The 20,205-nt window shown below is 44.2% G+C and overlaps 1 protein-coding gene across 3 annotated transcripts in view; it reads right to left on the reverse strand.

Annotated features, from left to right (window-relative positions):
* Nucleotides 1-20,205, reverse strand: part of HECW1 (HECT, C2 and WW domain containing E3 ubiquitin protein ligase 1) — a 414,968-nt gene that overhangs the window by 108,501 nt on the left and 286,262 nt on the right. For 2 of the 3 annotated variants that reach the window (XM_077269167.1, XM_077269168.1), the window contains 2 exons: nucleotides 18,278-18,378; nucleotides 15,568-16,905 (listed from right to left, as the gene is read on the reverse strand). In XM_077269167.1, coding sequence (XP_077125282.1) covers nucleotides 15,568-16,905; nucleotides 18,278-18,378 — 1,439 coding nt within the window. The remainder of the gene's footprint in view (nucleotides 1-15,567; nucleotides 16,906-18,277; nucleotides 18,379-20,205) is intronic. The other variant, XM_077269169.1, reaches the window with a different exon arrangement.

Consider the following 20,205-nt stretch of genomic DNA (forward strand, 5'->3'; position numbering starts at 1 on the left):
GGTTTACCTTGTGAAAATAAACAAGTGAGATGGGAATATATTTGGTTTTTATTAAGTTGCCTAATAATTCTGCACAGTAATAGTTACCTGCACAAACAGATATCCTCCTAAGATAGTCAAATCTAAAAAAACCCAACTCCAACTTCCAAAAATATTAAGCTTTGATATTTATGAGTCTTTTGGGTTGATAGAGAACATAGTTGGTGATCAATAATAAAAATAATCCTTTAAAATACAACTTGCCTAATAATTCTGCACACAGTGTATATTAGTGATGGAGTTGCTGGTAAATGCTATCTGGAAAAATCTGTTGGTTAAGGGGATTCGAATGGGTAAAATGGAACATAAGCCTGCCTATTTTGCGGATGACTTGTTGATGTTTGTGACCTCACCCAAAATTAAATTAATCTCCCTTCTATTTTGAAGGAATTTGATAGATTTGGTAGAATAAGCAACTTCAAAGTGAAGCTACTAAACACTTCAGAGCTACTAAACACTATGTTGCCTGGGTTGATTCTTCACCAAAAATTTAGATTTGGTATCTTTATGTTTGAAGCATGATATGTGGGAAAAGGTTGAAAAGTTCAAGGGGTGAGAATACTTTCGCAAGGCACTGTAGCTGTAAAAATATTAGGCATTGTAGCCATGTATTATTGCTTCATGACATAAATAGGAAAGACGAAAGCAATTCTATTGCCTGCTGAAGAACTACTACTAGTGTTTATTTTGTGCTACTTCCACTGCAAGAGATTTCAAATTCAATATTAGCCATTAATGTTTATACAATTCCATCTACTATATAATTGTCTAAGGGTCACTTCCGTCTTTCTGTCTGTCCTTCTGTCTGTCACGGATATTCATTGGTCGCGGCCTCTGTCTGTCATGGAAATCCAAGTCGCTGATTGGTCGTGGCAAAACGCCCACGACCATTGCCACGACCAATCAGCGACGGCCATAGTCTGGCAGCGAAATGGCCACTGCTTTACTGCCCTGCAGTCAGCGCCGAGCGCTCACACAGGGTTAATGCCAGCGTTAACGGACCGCGGTGTAACGGACTCCGTTAACGCAGCTATTAACCCTGTGTGACCAACTTTTTACTATTGATGCTGCGTATGCAGCATCAATAGTAAAAAGATCTAATGTTACAAATAATAATAATAAAAAAAAGGTTTTTTTCACCTTCCGATGTCGTGCGCTGTCCTTGGCAGTGCAAGCGGCAGATTCCGGTGCCAAGGATGCTATGCGAGAAGGACGTGCCATGATGTCACGGTCATGTGACCGCGACGTCATCACAGGTCCTGCGCTCATACCAACCCTGGGACTGGAAGCTGCCGCGTGCACCGCACACAGGCGCCAGGACTTCAAGGGGCCTTCGGAAGGTGAGTATATGTTTATTTGTTATTTTAAGTCTTTTTTTAACCACGCATATAGTGCCCACATTGCTATATACTACATGGGCTGTGTTACATACTGCGTGGGCTCTGTTATATACTACATCTCTGTGCTATATACTATGTAGCTGGGCAATATACAACGTGACTGTCCAATATACTACTTGGCTGTGCAATATACTACTTGCTCTGTGTTATATACTACGTAGCTGTGCAATATACTATGTGGCTGTGTCGGTTCTGTTATATACTACGTCGACTGTGCAATATACTACGTGGCTCTGTTATATACAACGTGGCTGTGCAATATACTACGTAGCTATGCAATATACTACGTGCCTCTACAATATACTACGTGGCTCTGCTATATACTACGTCACTGACCAATATACTACATAGCTGTGCAATACACTACGTAGCTGTGCAATACACTATGTGACTGTGTTATATACTACGTGGCTGTGCAATATACTACGTGGCTCTACAATATACTACGTGGCTATGTTATATACTACGTGGCTCTGCTATATACTACGTGGCTGACCAATATACCACATACCTGTGCAATACACTACGTGGCTATGTTATATACTACGTGGCTGTGTTATATACTACGTAGCTCTGCTATATACTACGTACGCTGTGTTACATACTACGTAGCTCTGTTATATACTACGTAGCTATGTTATATACTACGTTGGTTGTGTTATATACTACGTCACTGTGCAATATAGTACGTAGCCTGTGCTATATACCAGAGGTCCCCAACCTTTTTTGCACCAGGGACCGGCTTTAAGCAAGACCAGCTGCACCTCCTATACATAGAACAACTCGGCACAGACGGCAACAACCGTGGCACACGCTGCAAACACGTTTCCTGCAGCGGTGTTCCAGGTGCGCCGAACGTCTGTGGAGAAAATCTAATCTGCCCGAAGATTTCATCCATTATAAGTTCATGTTAAAAACATACAACTCTGCCCTTCACCTCTCCAAACAAACCTATTTCAACACCCTCATCACCTCGCTGTCCAATAACCCTAAACGTCTCTTTGACACTTTCCGGTCCCTACTCAACCCAAGAGAGCAGGCCCCAACCACAGATCTCCGCGCTGACGATCTGGCCAATTACTTCAAAGAAAAAATTGACCACATTCGACAGGAAATCATTTCCCAATCTCTTCATACCAAGCACTGTCCTCCCTCCCCCACTGCATCTAGTTCACTCTCTGACTTTGAACCAGTTACAGAAGAAGAAGTGTTGTGAATTTGGATTCTGGGCTCCCCCGGTGGCCGCTTGTGGAATTGGACTTGTCATCCTCTTTCCTGTTTCACCTGATTCCATCAGTAGTGGGTGTCGCTATTTAAGCTCATTTCTCTGGTGGTTTCTTGCCGGTCAACAATGTTATCTGATGCCTCTCAGTGCTTGTTCCTGCTTCTAGACAACTACTGATAAGTTGGACTTTTGTCCATGTTTTGTTTTGCCTATTTGTTCCAGTTCGCAGCTGAAGTTTTGTTACTGTGTCTGGAAAGCTCTCGTCGATCAGGGATTGCTACTCTGGCGTTATGAGTTAATGCCAGAGTTTAAGGTAATCTCTGGATGGTGTTTTGTTAGTATTTTTCTGCTGACCATGAAAGTATACTATCTGTCTTCTGCTATCTAGTAAGCGGACCTCAAATTTGCTAAGACTATTTTCCTGCTGCGTTTGTTGTTTCATCTGAACTCACCGTCATTATATGTGGGGGGCTACTGTCTTCTTTGGAATATTTCTCTAGAGGTGAGCCAGGTCTTATATTTCCCTCTGCTAGCTATTTAGGTCTTAGGCCAGAGCTGGGCATCTAGCTATAAATAGGAAATGCTACCTGGCTATTTCTAGTTGCGCGGCAGGCTTAGTTCATGGTCAGTATAGTTCCATCTTCCGAGAGCTTGTCCCTCTATAGGCTTGCTATGATCTCTGCCTGCAGAGATCATGACAGTTTGACCGGCCAGTAAAGTGTTAAAGACCCAGGTTGAGAAAGGAGAGTTATAAGAAGTCTGCTGGAATTTTTTTTTTTTTTTTTTTTTTTCCTCCAGTCTGCCTTGCTGCAGTCTTTTTTCTCTCTCTCCTCCTAATCTCTGTGTGCTCTGTGTGCACCTGACAATGGTGGATCTCCAGAGTGTAACTGCGGGTTTGAATAATCTCATTACGAAAGTACAAAATTTACAAGATTTTGTAGTACATGCTCCGGTATCTGAGCCGAGAATTCCTTTGCCGGAGTTCTTCACAGGGAATAGAGCTAGCTTCCAGAATTTCCGAAATAATTGTAAGCTTTATTTGTCCCTGAAGTCTCGTTCAGCTGGAGACCCTGCTCAGCAGGTTAGGATTGTGATTTCCTTGCTCAGGGGTGACCCTCAAGATTGGGCCTTCTCATTGCCAGCAGGGGATCCTGCGTTACGCGATGTGGATGCGTTTTTTCTGGCCTTGGGCTTGCTTTATGAGGAACCTCATTTGGAACTTCAGGCAGAAAAAACTTTGATGGCACTATCTCAGGGGCAAGACGAAGCTGAAGTTTTCTGCCAAAAATTCCGTAAATGGTCTGTGCTTACTCAGTGGAATGAGTGCGCCTTGGCGGCAACTTTCAGAGAAGGTCTCTCTGATGCCGTTAAGGATGTTATGGTGGGGTTCCCTTTGCCTGCAGGTCTGAATGAGTCCATGACAATGGCTATTCAGATTGATAGGCGTCTGCGGGAGCGCAAACCGATGCACCATCTGGCGGTGTCTATGGAAAAGACGCCAGAAAGTATGCAGTGTGATAGAATTCTGTCCAGGAGTGAGCGACAGAATTTTAGACGGAAGAATGGATTGTGTTTCTATTGTGGGGATTCTACTCATGTTATATCGGCATGCTCTAGGCGTACAAAGAAGCTTGATAAGTCTGTTTCCATTGGCACCATTCAGTCTAAGTTTATTTTGTCTGTAACCCTGATTTGCTCTTTGTCATCCATTGCCACGGACGCCTATATTGACTCTGGCGCCGCTCTGAGTCTTATGGATTGGTCCTTTGCCAATCGTTGTGGTTTTGATTTAGAGCCTTTGGAGACTCTTATTCCTCTGAAGGGGATTGACTCCACCCCATTGGCTAATAATAAACCACAATACTGGACACAAGTAACCATGCGTATCAATCCGGATCACCAGGAGATTATTCGTTTCCTGGTGCTGTATAATTTACATGACGATTTGGTACTGGGATTGCCATGGTTGCAGTCTCACAACCCAGTCTTGGACTGGAGAGCTATGTCTGTGTTGAGCTGGGGATGTAAGGGTATTCATGGGGACGTACCTTTGGTTTCTATTTCGTCGTCCATTCCCTCTGAAGTCCCTGAGTTCCTCTCTGATTATCAAGACGTCTTTGACGAACCCAAGCTTGGGTCGTTACCTCCGCACCGTGAGTGCGATTGTGCCATAGATTTGATACCGGGTTGTAAATATCCAAAGGGTCGTTTGTTTAATTTGTCTGTGCCGGAACATGCTGCTATGCGGGAATATATAAAGGAGTCTTTGGAAAAGGGACATATTCGTCCATCTTCTTCTCCCTTGGGAGCTGGGTTTTTCTTTGTCTCAAAAAAAGACGGCTCTTTGAGACCATGTATTGATTATCGGCTTCTGAATAAGATCACTGTTAAGTATCAATACCCATTGCCATTGCTTACTGATTTGTTTGCTCGTATAGAGGGTGCTAAGTGGTTCTCTAAAATTGATCTTCGTGGGGCGTATAATTTGGTGCGGATCAGGCAGGGGGATGAGTGGAAGACCGCATTTAATACGCCCGAGGGCCACTTTGAGTATTTGGTCATGCCTTTTGGTCTTTCTAATGCCCCTTCAGTTTTCCAGTCTTTTATGCATGATATTTTCCGCGATTTTCTGGATAAATTTATGATAATATATCTGGATGATATTCTGATTTTTTCTGATGACTGGGACTCTCATGTCCAGCAGGTCAGGAGAGTTTTTCAGGTTCTGCGGTCTAATTCTTTATGTGTGAAGGGGTCTAAGTGCGTTTTTGGGGTCCAGAAAATTTCCTTTTTGGGGTATATTTTTTCTCCCTCTTCCATTGAGATGGATCCCGTCAAGGTGCAAGCTATTTGTGACTGGACTCAGCCCTCCTCTCTTAAGGGTCTTCAGAGATTTTTGGGCTTTGCCAACTTTTACCGCCGATTTATTGCGGGTTTTTCGGATGTCGTTAAACCACTGACTGATTTGACCAGACAAGGCGCTGATGTTGCTAATTGGTCCCCTCATGCTGTAGAGGCCTTTCAGGAGCTTAAGCGCCGTTTTGCCTCTGCCCCTGTGTTGCGTCAGCCTGATGTGAATCTGCCTTTTCAGGTTGAGGTTGACGCTTCGGAGATCGGAGCTGGGGCAGTGTTGTCGCAGAAAGGTTCCGACTGCTCCGTCATTAGGCCTTGTGCCTTCTTTTCTCGCAAATTTTCGCCCGCAGAGCGGAATTATGATGTTGGGAATCGGGAGCTTTTGGCCATGAAGTGGGCGTTTGAGGAGTGGCGCCATTGGCTCGAGGGGGCTAGGCATCAGGTGGTGGTATTGACTGACCACAAAAATTTGATTTATCTGGAGACTGCCAGACGCCTGAATCCTAGACAGGCGCGCTGGTCTTTATTTTTTTCTCGCTTTAATTTTGTGGTGTCATACCTACCGGGTTCTAAGAATGTTAAGGCAGATGCCCTTTCTAGGAGTTTTGACCCGGACTCTCCTGGTAATTCTGAACCCACAGGTATCCTTAGGGAGGGAGTAATTTTGTCGGCCGTTTCTCCTGATCTGCGGCGGTCCTTGCAAGAGTTTCAGGCGGATAGACCGGATCGTTGTCCGCCTGATAGACTGTTTGTTCCGGATGATTGGACCAGCAGAGTCATCTCTGAGGTACATTCTTCTGCATTGGCAGGTCATCCCGGAATTTTTGGTACCAGGGATTTGGTGGCAAGATCCTTCTGGTGGCCTTCTCTGTCACGAGATGTGCGAGTCTTTGTGCAGTCATGTGACGTTTGTGCTCGGGCCAAGTCTTGTAGTTCTCGGGCTAGCGGACTGCTGTTGCCCTTGCCTATTCCTAAGAGGCCTTGGACACACATCTCGATGGATTTTATTTCAGATCTGCCTGTTTCCCAGAAGATGTCTGTCATCTGGGTGGTCTGTGACCGTTTCTCTAAAATGGTCCATTTGGTTCCTCTGCCCAAGTTGCCTTCTTCTTCTGAGTTGGTTCCTCTGTTTTTTCAGAATGTTGTCCGATTGCACGGTATTCCTGAGAATGTTGTTTCTGACAGAGGTACCCAATTTGTGTCTAGATTTTGGCGGGCATTCTGTGCTAGGATGGGCATAGATTTGTCTTTTTCATCTGCTTTTCACCCTCAGACTAATGGCCAGACCGAGCGGACTAATCAGACCCTTGAGACATATCTGAGGTGTTTTGTCTCTGCTGACCAGGATGATTGGGTTGCTTTTTTGCCATTGGCAGAGTTCGCCCTCAATAATCGGGCCAGTTCTTCCACCTTGGTGTCCCCGTTTTTCTGTAATTCGGGGTTTCACCCTCGATTTTCCTCCGGTCAGGTGGAATCCTCGGATTGTCCTGGAGTGGATGCGGTGGTGGAGAGATTGCATCATATCTGGGGGCAGGTTATGGACAATTTGAAGTTGTCACAGGAGAAGACTCAGCGTTTTGCCAACCGTCATCGTCGTGTTGGTTCTCGGCTTTGTGTTGGAGATTTAGTGTGGTTGTCTTCTCGTTTTGTCCCTATGAGGGTCTCTTCTCCTAAGTTTAAACCTCGGTTCATCGGCCCTTATAGAATATTGGAGATTCTTAATCCTGTTTCTTTCCGTTTGGACCTCCCTGCGTCCTTTTCCATTCATAACGTTTTTCATCGGTCGTTATTGCGCAGGTATGAGGTACCTGTTGTACCTTCTCTTGAGCCTCCTGCTCCGGTGTTGGTTGAGGGTGAGTTGGAGTACGTTGTGGAGAAAATTTTGGACTCTCGTGTTTCCAGACGGAGACTCCAGTATCTGGTCAACTGGAAGGGTTACGGCCAGGAGGATAATTCTTGGGTCAATGCATCTGATGTTCATGCTTCTGATCTTGTTCGTGCCTTCCATAGGGCTCATCCTGGTCGCCCTGGTGGATCTGGTGAGGGTTCGGTGCCCCCTCCTTGAGGGGGGGGTACTGTTGTGAATTTGGATTCTGGGCTCCCCCGGTGGCCGCTTGTGGAATTGGACTTGTCATCCTCTTTCCTGTTTCACCTGATTCCATCAGTAGTGGGTGTCGCTATTTAAGCTCATTTCTCTGGTGGTTTCTTGCCGGTCAACAATGTTATCTGATGCCTCTCAGTGCTTGTTCCTGCTTCTAGACAACTACTGATAAGTTGGACTTTTGTCCATGTTTTGTTTTGCCTATTTGTTCCAGTTCGCAGCTGAAGTTTTGTTACTGTGTCTGGAAAGCTCTCGTCGATCAGGGATTGCTACTCTGGCGTTATGAGTTAATGCCAGAGTTTAAGGTAATCTCTGGATGGTGTTTTGTTAGTATTTTTCTGCTGACCATGAAAGTATACTATCTGTCTTCTGCTATCTAGTAAGCGGACCTCAAATTTGCTAAGACTATTTTCCTGCTGCGTTTGTTGTTTCATCTGAACTCACCGTCATTATATGTGGGGGGCTACTGTCTTCTTTGGAATATTTCTCTAGAGGTGAGCCAGGTCTTATATTTCCCTCTGCTAGCTATTTAGGTCTTAGGCCAGAGCTGGGCATCTAGCTATAAATAGGAAATGCTACCTGGCTATTTCTAGTTGCGCGGCAGGCTTAGTTCATGGTCAGTATAGTTCCATCTTCCGAGAGCTTGTCCCTCTATAGGCTTGCTATGATCTCTGCCTGCAGAGATCATGACAAAGAAGTAAGCAGGCTCCTTGCATCTTCTCGCCCGACCACTTGCACCAGCGACCCCATTCCGTCGCATCTCCTCCAGTCCCTTTCCCCGGCTGTCACCTCTCACCTAACAAAAATATTCAACCTTTCCCTCACTTCCGGTATTTTTCCCTCCTCATTTAAGCATGCCATCATACATCCACTACTTAAAAAGCCCTCCCTCGATCAAAATTGTGCCGCTAATTATAGACCTGTCTCTAATCTTCCCTTCATCTCTAAACTCCTGGAACGCCTGGTCCACTCCCGTCTTACCTGCTATCTCTCAGATAATTCTCTTCTCGACCCTCTTCAATCTGGTTTCCGCTCTTTACACTCTACTGAAACTGCCCTCACTAAAGTCTCTAATGACCTACTAACAGCTAAATCTAATGGTCACTATTCCATGCTCATTCTCTTGGATCTCTCCGCAGCATTCGACACTGTGGATCATCAGCTCCTTCTCACTATGCTCCGCTCCATCGGCCTCAAGGACACCGTTCTCTCTTGGTTCTCCTCCTATCTCTCTGGCCGATCCTTCACTGTTTGTTTTGCTGGTTCCTCCTCCTCTCACCTTCCCCTTACTGTTGGGGTTCCTCAAGGATCAGTCCTAGGCCCCCTCCTCTTCTCTTTGTATACTGCCCCTATTGGACAAACAATCAGTAGATTTGGTTTCCAGTACCATCTCTATGCTGACGACACCCAATTATATACCTCTTCTCCTGTTATCACGCCGACCTTTTTAGAAAACACCAGTGATTGTCTTACCGCTGTCTCTAACATCATGTCCTCCCTCTATCTGAAACTGAACCTGTCAAAAACTGAACTCCTCGTGTTCTCTCCCTCTACAAACCTACCTTTGCCCGACATTGCCATCTCTGTGTGCGGTTCCACCATTACTCCAAAGCAACATGCCCGCTGCCTTGGAGTCATCCTTGATTCCGAGCTTTCATTCACCCCCCACATCCGATCACTGGCTCGCTCTTCTTATCTGCATCTCAAAAACATTTCCAGAATTCGCCCTTTTCTTACTTTCGACTCTGCAAAAACTCTTACTGTCTCACTTATTCATTCTCGTCTGGACTATTGTAACTCTCTACTAATTGGCCTACCTTTTACCAGACTCTCCCCGCTCCAATCTGTCCTGAATGCTGCTGCCAGGATCATATTCCTCGCCAACCGTTACACCGATGCCTCTACCTTGTGCCAGTCATTACACTGGCTACCCATCCAATCCAGAATCCAGTACAAAACTACTACCCTCATCCACAAAGCACTCCATGGCTCAGCACCACCCTACATCTCCTCTCTGGTCTCAGTCTACCAACCTACCCGTGCCCTCCGCTCTGCTAATGACCTCAGGTTAGCATCCTCAATAATCAGAACCTCCCACTCCCGTCTCCAAGACTTTACACGTGCGGCGCCGATTCTTTGGAATGCACTACCTAGGTTAATACAATTAATCCCCAATCCCCACAGTTTTAAGCGTGCCCTAAAAACTCATTTGTTCAGATTGGCCTACCGCCTCAACGCATTAACCTAATTATCCCTGTGTGGCCTATTAATAAAAAAACAACAACATAATCACGTTCCTCCATCATGTTCTCATACACTTTATGCAGTTAATAGCCTCTGTGTCTGTACTGTTACATACTTAGGTAGTTAACTGGTTCATGCAGCTTTACATGAACACCCGAGCCTTACACTATGGCTGGTCCAAATAACTAAAGCAATTGTTACCATCCACCTCTCGTGTCTCCCCTTTTCCTCATAGATTGTAAGCTTGCGAGCAGGGCCCTCATTCCTACTGGTATCTGTTTTGAACTGTGATTTCTGTTATGCTGTAATGTCTATTGTCTGTATAAGTCCCCTCTATAAGTTGTAAAGCGCTGCGGAATATGTTGGCGCTATATAAATAAAATTATTATTATTATTATTATTATTATTCCATGGCCCGGTGGGGGTGTGGCAGGGGCGGGGCTTTGGTCATATGGGGGTGGAGTTTCCTGATCATTCCATAACATTTCCTCCGGCACGGCGGTGCGGATGTAGCAGACCTGTGTTAGTCATTGATCATGTGCTCTAAGAGAAGTTATCGGTCCACACTGCACTGATAAAAGTACCACAAAGCTTTAGCATGAGGCCAGATGTAGCAGAGAGGAATGTGTCACTTGTAGATTTCATACACAGAGTGATTCATTTGTCGGGTTTATGAAACACTGAACACAGATGTAGCAGAGCTGATGGTGTCACAGCAGAGTACATTCATTAATGATTAATGAATGAATGTACTCTGCTGTGACACCATCAGCTCTGCTACATCTGTGTTCAGTGTTTCATAAACCCGACAAATGAATCACTGTGTGTATGAAATCTACAAGTGACACATTCCTCTCTGCTACATCTGGCCTCATGCTAAAGCTTTGTGGTACTTTTATCAGTGCAGTGCAGTGTGGACCGATAACTTCTCTTGAGAGCACATGAGTAACAAACAGTAAATAACAAACTCAGCTCTGCTACATCAGTAAAAAACCAATTGATTAATGATTAATCAATTGGTTTTTTACTGATGTAGCAGGGCTGAGTTTGTTATTTATTAAGTTTCATGGCCACTTCATGAAAAAAATATTCAGCACTGCTACATCTATACCCCAGCTCCCCACACATGGACCCTGCACAGCCGCCGGTAATACCTTCATTCAGAGGGGCCCAGCCCGCTGTTCCCGCACACACGCACAGGCCGGATATGACTCACCCATGGTGACTCCGGAAATACATGGTGACGTCACGGAATGGGAGGAGCTGCGGCTGTGGAAGCCACCCGCCCTGCTCGTACAGCGGGAGATGGGAGGAGGGAGTGGCGGATGAGGGGGAGGAGACTTCCGCCCGAACTCCACGGCCGCCCACCAGAGGGGGAATGACGAACGCTGCAGCGCTGGAGTGTGACGAACGCTGCGGCGCTGGAGTGTGACAAGCCGCACAACCGGCATGTTTAGCCGCTGTCAGCGGCGCCGCGGACCGGCTGCAAAACCCCAACGGCCCGGTCCTGGTCCACGGACCGGCGGTTGGGGACCTCTGCTATATACTACCTACATATTCTAGAATACCCGATACGTTAGAATCGGGCCACCATCTAGTTATAGTATATTTGAGATACCACAGAATTGACAATGTACTTTAAAGCGGATCTGTCATCAGATTCCACAAAACAAACTTATTAAATAGCTCTTTTAGACCCGATGAGGTTGGTGAACTTACTTTGTAAATTCATGTCAGAATGACTGTATAATCATGGTAAAGGTTTGATTGTCTCATTTAATTAAATAGGTCAAATTGCAAAGTGCTTGTCAAAACAAGCAATTTTACAATATATTTCTTATTAAAAATATTCTCAGTTCTCAAGAATGGAGAGATTTTAATTATGTATACAGCTTGCAAGCGCAACTCTGAGCCAATTTTGGTACCCCTGAGCTCATCCCATGCCTCACAGGTATGCCTCTACTAGCAGGATATGAGAGCACTCAGGGCATGCTGGCACAAACTGTCTATCTTCAGGAGAACAATGCTCCTGCAAAGCAGATAGGAGGCAGAGGAACTTTCTGAAAGAAGGAAAATTAGATAACCACTTTAAACTTAGTTTCCTAACACCCATCCTGACTGACAGGTCCTCGGTGTCCCTCCTCCCTGCTTCTGGTAAGATCTCTCACTGCTCAGTACAAGCTGCAGCTGTCACTCAGGCTGGGTGTATGGGCTGAGATAGAATACATTGTGGCTCATGAGCTCTCTCACTCTTTAGCTAAACTCATAAAATGGTCATTACAAGATCAGAATTATACAGTCACTTTGATGTGGATTTTAAAAGTAAGTACATCGGCTTCATCATTTTGTATTGTGAAGATGTCTGGTGACAGATTTGCCTTAAATTTACAATGCTTGAAACATAGAAAGCCTGCAAATGTAGATATAACCCTCACTAACTCCCGATTTTCAAACAAATACATAGCATGTAACTATAAAACCAGGATAAAAAGCTGATATGATTTTACATATTGTACAAGATGTTGGCTATGACCATTCAGATTTCCACCACCATATTAAAGAAATCAAGTATCAAGCAAAAAAAAGAGAAAATGTAGAAAAGACATTGGAGCACAAGGTGATTGGGTAGCTAGGACATAATGCAGGTTATGTTAGGTGTGTTGGATGGCTCGGATCTACAATTTAGTTTTCATCCAGAATAATCTGCTGTGTATTACAGTACCAAGTGTTCTGGATGATATTCTGCAACATCTTATCCACAGAAAAAAAGCTGCAGTGTAAATTGATCAGCCTTGGGGATGCCACAGCTTTACATATAAGTTGGCGGAATATCCGCACCATTTCTGCAGCAAGTACAGTACGTCCCTTGTGAACATACCTGAAATATGCTACATATTATTAAAATTCTTTAATACTTTCATTTGGAAGGATGCATGCAGCCATGTAATCATTATTCTAAAGCCCATCTTCTGGCTTGAAATTTAAATGTGTTTTAAATAAAGCTTTTTAATTTCAAAAAGAAAAAACTTCAACTTTCTATTATCCTTAATGTCTCCGTTCTTCCCCAGTTCATTGAAAGAGGTATTCTCAAGTTGTCTCTTGAGCAGTTCAGACCAATGCAATTTCCTTATTTTCTGGTTTTTGGCAGGGCGGTCTTTAATCTTTGAGGGACAGCTCTTGTGACTAGTAGAATTGTAATTAGTAATATTAGTAGAACTATAAAGCTCGGCACAAGTTCTGCTGTAATACATTCAGTGGCTTGTTCTTCTGTGTACACTGTTATCACTGTATTTACGCTTATAGTTAACATTGCATTTGTGCAAGAACAGAGCTCCAGACAGTGAGAGCAGAGAGCCAAGATTAGAAAGATGGTGATTTATAACTGCATCTCTTCAGAAGATGAGAAGGAGGGTGAGGGAGCTGAGCAGCTAACTGCTATATTGAAATCAATGGGCTGGAGAAATCTGACTGGAATGTTAAGAGTTAACTCCTCTCCAGGAATATAGCCACTATTCACTCAGCCAGGGTCTGGAGGCCAAGCGTCATGGAAAGGAACTGTACACTAAAGAACAAAAAAGCTTCCATTGAAGAACAATGACGGCAAATAGAAAAGACAAGTGAATTGCAAACTTGCTTATTTTCATGCCCTCTAATAAAATCATTCAAATAACTTTTTTTTAAAGTTGGTCTTAAATATTGGAAAGAACTAAAATAAAAAGGATAACAAAAACTTGCAGAACATTTTATTAAACAAAGAATAACATAAATATTGCAAAAAAAATAAATAAAATGATACTTAAACACCCTTAGAATATGCACACATGGAAGGAGGGGCATGGTATTAAATAGAAAATGCACCGTGCATGCATTCAGCTACATAACCTCTGTAAGTCAGTATGTTCATCTGGTGGATGTACTATAAAGGTCAGTGATAATGGGTACAGCGCCATGTAAAGGAACATCTATCTATATAATTGTCTAAGGGGGTACTTCCGTCTGTCTTTCTGTCTGTCTGTCTGTAACGGAAATCCAGCGTCGCTGATTGGTCGCGGCCGGCAGTGACGGGCACAGTCCGGCCGTGAATTCGCCCCTCCCTACTTCCGTCCAGTCAGTGCCTGCTCCATACTCCCCTCCAGTCAGCGCTCACACAGGGTTAATGGCAGCGTTAACGGGCCACGGTGTAACTCACTCTGTTAACGCTGCTATTAACCCTGTGTGACCAACTTTTTACTATTGATGCTGCCTATGCAGCATCAATAATAAAAAGATATAATGTTAAAAAAAAAAAAAAAATCGTGCTATTCTCACCTTCCGACGTCCACCGATGCACGCAACGCTGCCGCCAGCTTCCATTCCCAGAGATGCATTGCAAAACTACCCAGATGACTTAGCTTAGCTGTGCTATATACTACGTGGCTGTCTGTGTTACGTGGGCTGTGTTATATACTGCATGGCCTGTGCTATATAGTGCGTGGGCTGTGCTATATACTACGTGGCTGTGCTATATACTACGTGGCTGATATATACTACATGGCTGTGCTATATACTACGTGGCTGATATATACAACGTAGCTGTGCTATATACTACGTGGCTGTGTTATATACTACGTGGATGCTATATACTATGTGGCTCCTATATACTACGTGGCTGTGCTATATACTACGTGGCTGTTGTATACATACATACATACATACATATTCTAGAATACCCAATGCGTTAGTATCTGGCCACCATCTAGTTCAAAATAAAAGGCAAAAACAGCTGTTAAATGGCTAACTAACAACAGGTAAGTGATACATGCAGCTTGTATCTACCTCTATTAGAAATACAGTGACGTGTTCATGAGGTGAGATGATGATCTGTCACCCCTTCAGAACAATGCAAAAACGTCCTGTCTACTTGTCATGTGCAGCACCATGATATGTATGATACCATTAGTACTGTGGGACGTTACTCTGTTGTAAACACCTGAAGCATCATTCTATGTGCAGCAGTAAAGATTTTAGGGCTACAGAGAATTTTGAGAACATAAAGGAGGATTTTCTTCTTGTCTGGGGGTCTTATGCTGTAGCTTTGCTTAACAGCACTTTATAGTAATAACATATACAGTATATTATACCACAGTGTTCCCCAACTCCAGTCCTCAAGAGCCATCAACAGGTCATGTTTTCAAGATTTCCTTAGTATTGCCCAGGTAATAATTGCATCACCTTCACAGGCAATAATTCCATCACCTGTGAAATACTAAGGAAATCCTGAAAACATGACCTGTTGGTGGCTATTGAGGACTGGAGTTGGGGAACACTGTTATACCATATTCATATAAGAGATGATCAAAAAGATTTGCAGGATCCAGATCCAGTGGTCACGTCAGTAGTCCATGGCTGCTGGACCAGAGCCCAGCAAACATCATCCTATCTGCAGTATTAGGATCTGATTAGTAGGCCCAGTGTGACATCATGCAGAAATGATGACACCATGTCAGGACTACTATTCATAAGAGGCACAGGGTATCCTGGAGGTAGGAGGAGGCTCGTAGCGCTCTTGTCCTGTAGTTATGCACTACCGACATGGCCTCTTGACCAGGGTACTGCAAATGTTTATGATCATCTCTGATCGTAATATATATACACATGCTTTACACAAAAATGAAATACAATGTATAACATTTTAAGAGTAATTATTGAAAAAGCTTCAACCTAACCTTCTCTCCTGCTGCTTGGCCCTGCAACTGGAGATTCTGGGACACCAGGAGTCCTTTCTGAATTAATACTTTGACTAGAGATATCATCAGACCATTGGATTGACCCATCACCATGGTCCCTGTCTGGCTCTGGGCTTTGGTTAGAATCAGGCATGGATTCAAATGCGCTGTTTTCCTCCTCCTCGTCATCTTGAGAGGAGAAGACAGTACTTTCTGAAATTCTGGCACTGTCCACGGAAGAGAAACGAGTGTGGCTAGAAAATCGATTGTGGCTATCATAACAGGAAGGACTATAACAGGAGGTACTGTAGCATGAGGTGCTATAACACGAAGTGCTATAGCATGAGGTGTCACATGTGTCACAGTCATGATCCCCAAGAACCCTGGGACTAGAGTCACTCTCACTTTCAGTCCTAGGGTGCTCTCCATCCACACAGAGATGGTTACAAACAGGTGGGTGATCACTGGAGGTATCATGGGGCAACGTACTTCTACTGTTTTCAATGTCATCAACTTCATCGGCTACATTTTCAAGAGAAGGATCAGCCACCATGGTTTCAGTTTCACTCACAATGTCTTTCTCAGACATCTCCTTAACTGTTGACTCTTCATCTATCTCTGCACTGTTCTGCTCCTCTTCCTCTTCTCCATCTCCATCCATCTGAGCTGATGGCAGACTGTGTAGTAAGTTGTGAATCCTAATGTAGTGTGTGCGGGGTGTTTCAGGCTCTCCACAAGCCGATGCTATAACTGTTTCTAACTCCGACACTGGCAGAGAGCAGGGCCTTGTTTTCCTTTTCACAGTGTTTCTAAGTTTAGGTTCATTATTCTCTTGCTGGTTCAATTCTTCTGGCTCTTCTAAAATGTTATCGTGCTCCTTATCTCCTTCCACTGGCAAACTTGTCTCCACAACAGTTATAACATCTGGGCCCACTCCTTCAGTGGTAGTACTAGGATCTACATTAGTATCTACTTTGGTTTCAGCTTCAGAAAGAACATCAATCTCCTGCTCGGGATCTGGAATTGATACCGGCAAATGGACATCAGCTGGGCTACTTTGAAGGTGTTCTGCCGTATTGGCCAAAAGAGTTCCATGACCCATACATAGTATTGTCGTCTTATGTAAACTGTTTTGACTTATTGATCTACTGTCTATTGCTGGGTGTTTATTATGCGCAGTTCTAGAAATACATCCATTTGGTAATTCTGATGTTGGCATTTCAGTGGCTACTGATGTTCTCCTCTGAGGTTCATTAGAGAGGACTTCAACTGGGTGGTGTAATGGACTTTCATTAGGTATTGGATCAGGGTCTGCAGAGATAGAGATGTCTTCATCATCTGAAAAAGAACGTAATAAAGTAATAATCACGCACCATTAATAAAGTTATCTTTATAATTAGAAACATTCCATAGTATTTTACATTGTTGAAACAGACTCTAAAGTGATCAGGATATATTGTATATATTGTATTTTTTGTTTTGCTTGTTTCTATGGCCAGTGTGAACATGCCTTTACACCATGCATGTTTTCAAGTCATGCTCCGGCTCAGTTTTGTTTTTCAATATTGTATATTTGTATTTTGTTTGACGTATTTGAGTCTAGCGCTTTTTTAATGTGTATGCAATCTTGATTAGGGTTGAGCGACTTTTCATTTTTTGAGATCGAGTCGGGTTTCACGAAACCCGACTTTCTCAAAAGTCGGGTCGAGTGAAATCGGCCGATCTTATTGAAAAGTCGGGATCGGCCAAAACACGAAACCCAATGCAATTCAATGGGGAAGCATACTTTTTTAATATTTGCTTCGGCGCGATAATGTTGAAAAGCCGGTAATTCAATTGCCGGCTTTTCATTTCTCCTGCCTAAACCCGACATGATATGAGACATGGTTTACATACAGTAAACCATCTCATATCCCCCTTTTTTTGCATATTCCACACTACTAATGTTAGTAGTGTGTATGTGCAAAATTTCGGCGCTGTAGCTATTAAATTTAAGGGTTAAATCGCGGAAATAATTGGCGTGGGCTCCCGCGCAATTTTCTCCGCCAGAGTGGTAAAGCCAGTGACTGAGGGAAGATATTAATAGCCAGGAGAGGGTCCATGGTTATTGGCCCCCCCGTGGCTAAAAACATCTGCCCACAGCCACCCCAGAAAAGGCACATCTGGAAGATGCGCCTATTCTGGCACTTGGCCACTCTCTTCCCACGCCAATTTTTTCCGCGATTTAACCCCTAAATTTAATAGCTACAGCGCCGAAATTTTGCACATACACACTACTAACATTAGTAGTGTGGAATATGCAAAAAAAAGGGGGATATGACATGGTTTACTGTATGTAAACCATGTCTCATATCATGTCGGGTTTAGGCAGGAGAAATGAAAAGCCGGCAATTGAATTATCGGCTTTTCAACATTATCGCGCTGAAGTAAATATAAATATATATATATATATATATGTGTCTCTATGATATATATATATATATATATATATATATATATATATTAAAAACGAAACCCGACTTTGGATTACAGATCGTGTACCGCAGATCAGATCACGAAACCCGACTTTGCTAAATGTCGGTAACTTTTGAAAAGTGCCGATCTGTTTCGCTCAACCCTAATCTTGATTCATTCTAAATTATATAAAGTTACTTATGAGAAGAAATACAAAAATGTGAAACCCAAGCTTAAAGAAGACAATATACTGTACCAGGATGAATAGATGATGTTATTTCAAAACGGAACTGTAGTTGTCCACTGACATGATCTGTGGGGAGGCGACGGCCGAGGGTATAGCTGACAACACGATCCCTACACATACAATGAGAGAGTGACAGATTAAAATATTGCGTACTACATAATTAGTCAAGGAAATGTCAGATCCATTACCTGTATGGTTTTCCAGGCACATCGAAGCCCACACAAGTGTGACTGTGCCTAGTACTGCCTCGATGAATTACAGTATCAGGAGCAGCCACACTCCTATAGACATTGCTGTGTTTGGAAAAACATCAAAGCAGATTCAATAGTTTTGTCGATCAAAGGATGAGACCGGGAGTGGACATACCATTGGTGCAACCTGTGCAGTGGCACAGGGGCCAAGAGGTATGGGGGTCCACTACCACCTCTAAAGAATATGGAATTGTAAATGATCATGAGCTATTGGACTGTAAAGGGCCCATGTATTTCTCTTGCTCAGAGGTCCTCTTCTGTCTGTCTCCGCTACTCATTCACCATGCTTAAACTAAGACCAAAATTTGGAAGAACCTCTCAACAACTTATTTCTATGGTAGTAAAATTATTGGATCCAAGCAATGGATAGCAGTTTTGTCAATTGGAGCAAGCACAACTCTTCTTCCTAATGTTATTAGTTGTTATCCAATACATGTTATGATTGCAGCTTGTATTCATTTGATGTTTTAGAAAATACACATGCACAAATATTAAAGCCATTTACTAAATAGGAAATCATTTCTATTATCCATCTATAATATAACACTGGGAGCGTCACTCTGTCCCACCACTTTATAGACTGCGCAAGCGCCTGCGCAAACGCTCCCAGCGTTACATTATAGCCACAGTGTCCGTTAAAGAAAAATGGTGCCGGAAAGCGCCGACTGCCCTGGTACCGATTTCGGCGTCACGATAACTCCCCCTAATTCCACCGAATGAATGTCCCCCTGCTCCCGGAATCGATGTCCCCCTGCTCGATGTCCCCCTGCTCCCGAAATCGTCGCCTGCGCAGTCCGTGCTTTCCGGCGCCATTTTCTTGAAGAGATACTGCAATGTGTCTTCAAGAAAATGGGCGCCGGAAAGCGCGGACTCATTGACTGCGCAGGCGCCGATTTTTGCGTCACGATCCCGCCCTCTCATGACATTGCGCTAATCGGCGCCTGCACAGTCCGCGCTTACCGGTGACGCAGCCCAGGAGATCGCAGTATGCATAAGCACCGAACGCATACTACAATCTCCGACGGAGAACCAGGGACGTGCCAGGAGCGTGAGTATATGCTACATTCACCTTTCCCTGTTCCACCGCTGCGGGCCGCTCTGTCTTCTGTGTCCTCTGCCTGTGACGTTCAGGTCAGAGGGTGCGATGACATGAATAGTGCACGCCGCCCTCTGCTTGAACAGTCACAGCCACAGGACCCGGAAGATGGAGCGGCGCACAGCGGTGGAACGGGGAAAGGTGAATATAGCAAGTGACGGGGGCCTGAGCCAGAGGCAACTCCGGCACCTGACCCCCATAGCGCACCTGTGTCCCCACCTGCTCAGGCCCCCGGCACTCAGCGCCCAGCAATGAGAGGTGAGTATGTCATTTTTTTATTTATTTTTTAATCGCAGCAGCATACGGGGCATATTTTACTATGGAGCATCTTATGGGGCCATCAACATTTATGGAGCAGCGTACGAGGCATATAGATGGGAGCAGCACATGACAGAATGGGGGCGCAGGATGGGAGCAGCACATGACAGGATGGGGAAGCAGGATGGGAGCAGCACATGACAGAGTGGGGGTGCAGGATGGGAGCAGCACATGACAGGATTGGGGCGCAGGATGGAACAGCACATGACAGATGGGGGCGCAGGATCGGAGCAGCACATGACAGAATGGGGGAGCAATATAGGAGCAGCACA

Source organism: Ranitomeya variabilis, chromosome 6, assembly GCF_051348905.1.
Source record: "Ranitomeya variabilis isolate aRanVar5 chromosome 6, aRanVar5.hap1, whole genome shotgun sequence".
Taxonomy (NCBI): Eukaryota; Metazoa; Chordata; class Amphibia; order Anura; family Dendrobatidae; genus Ranitomeya; species Ranitomeya variabilis.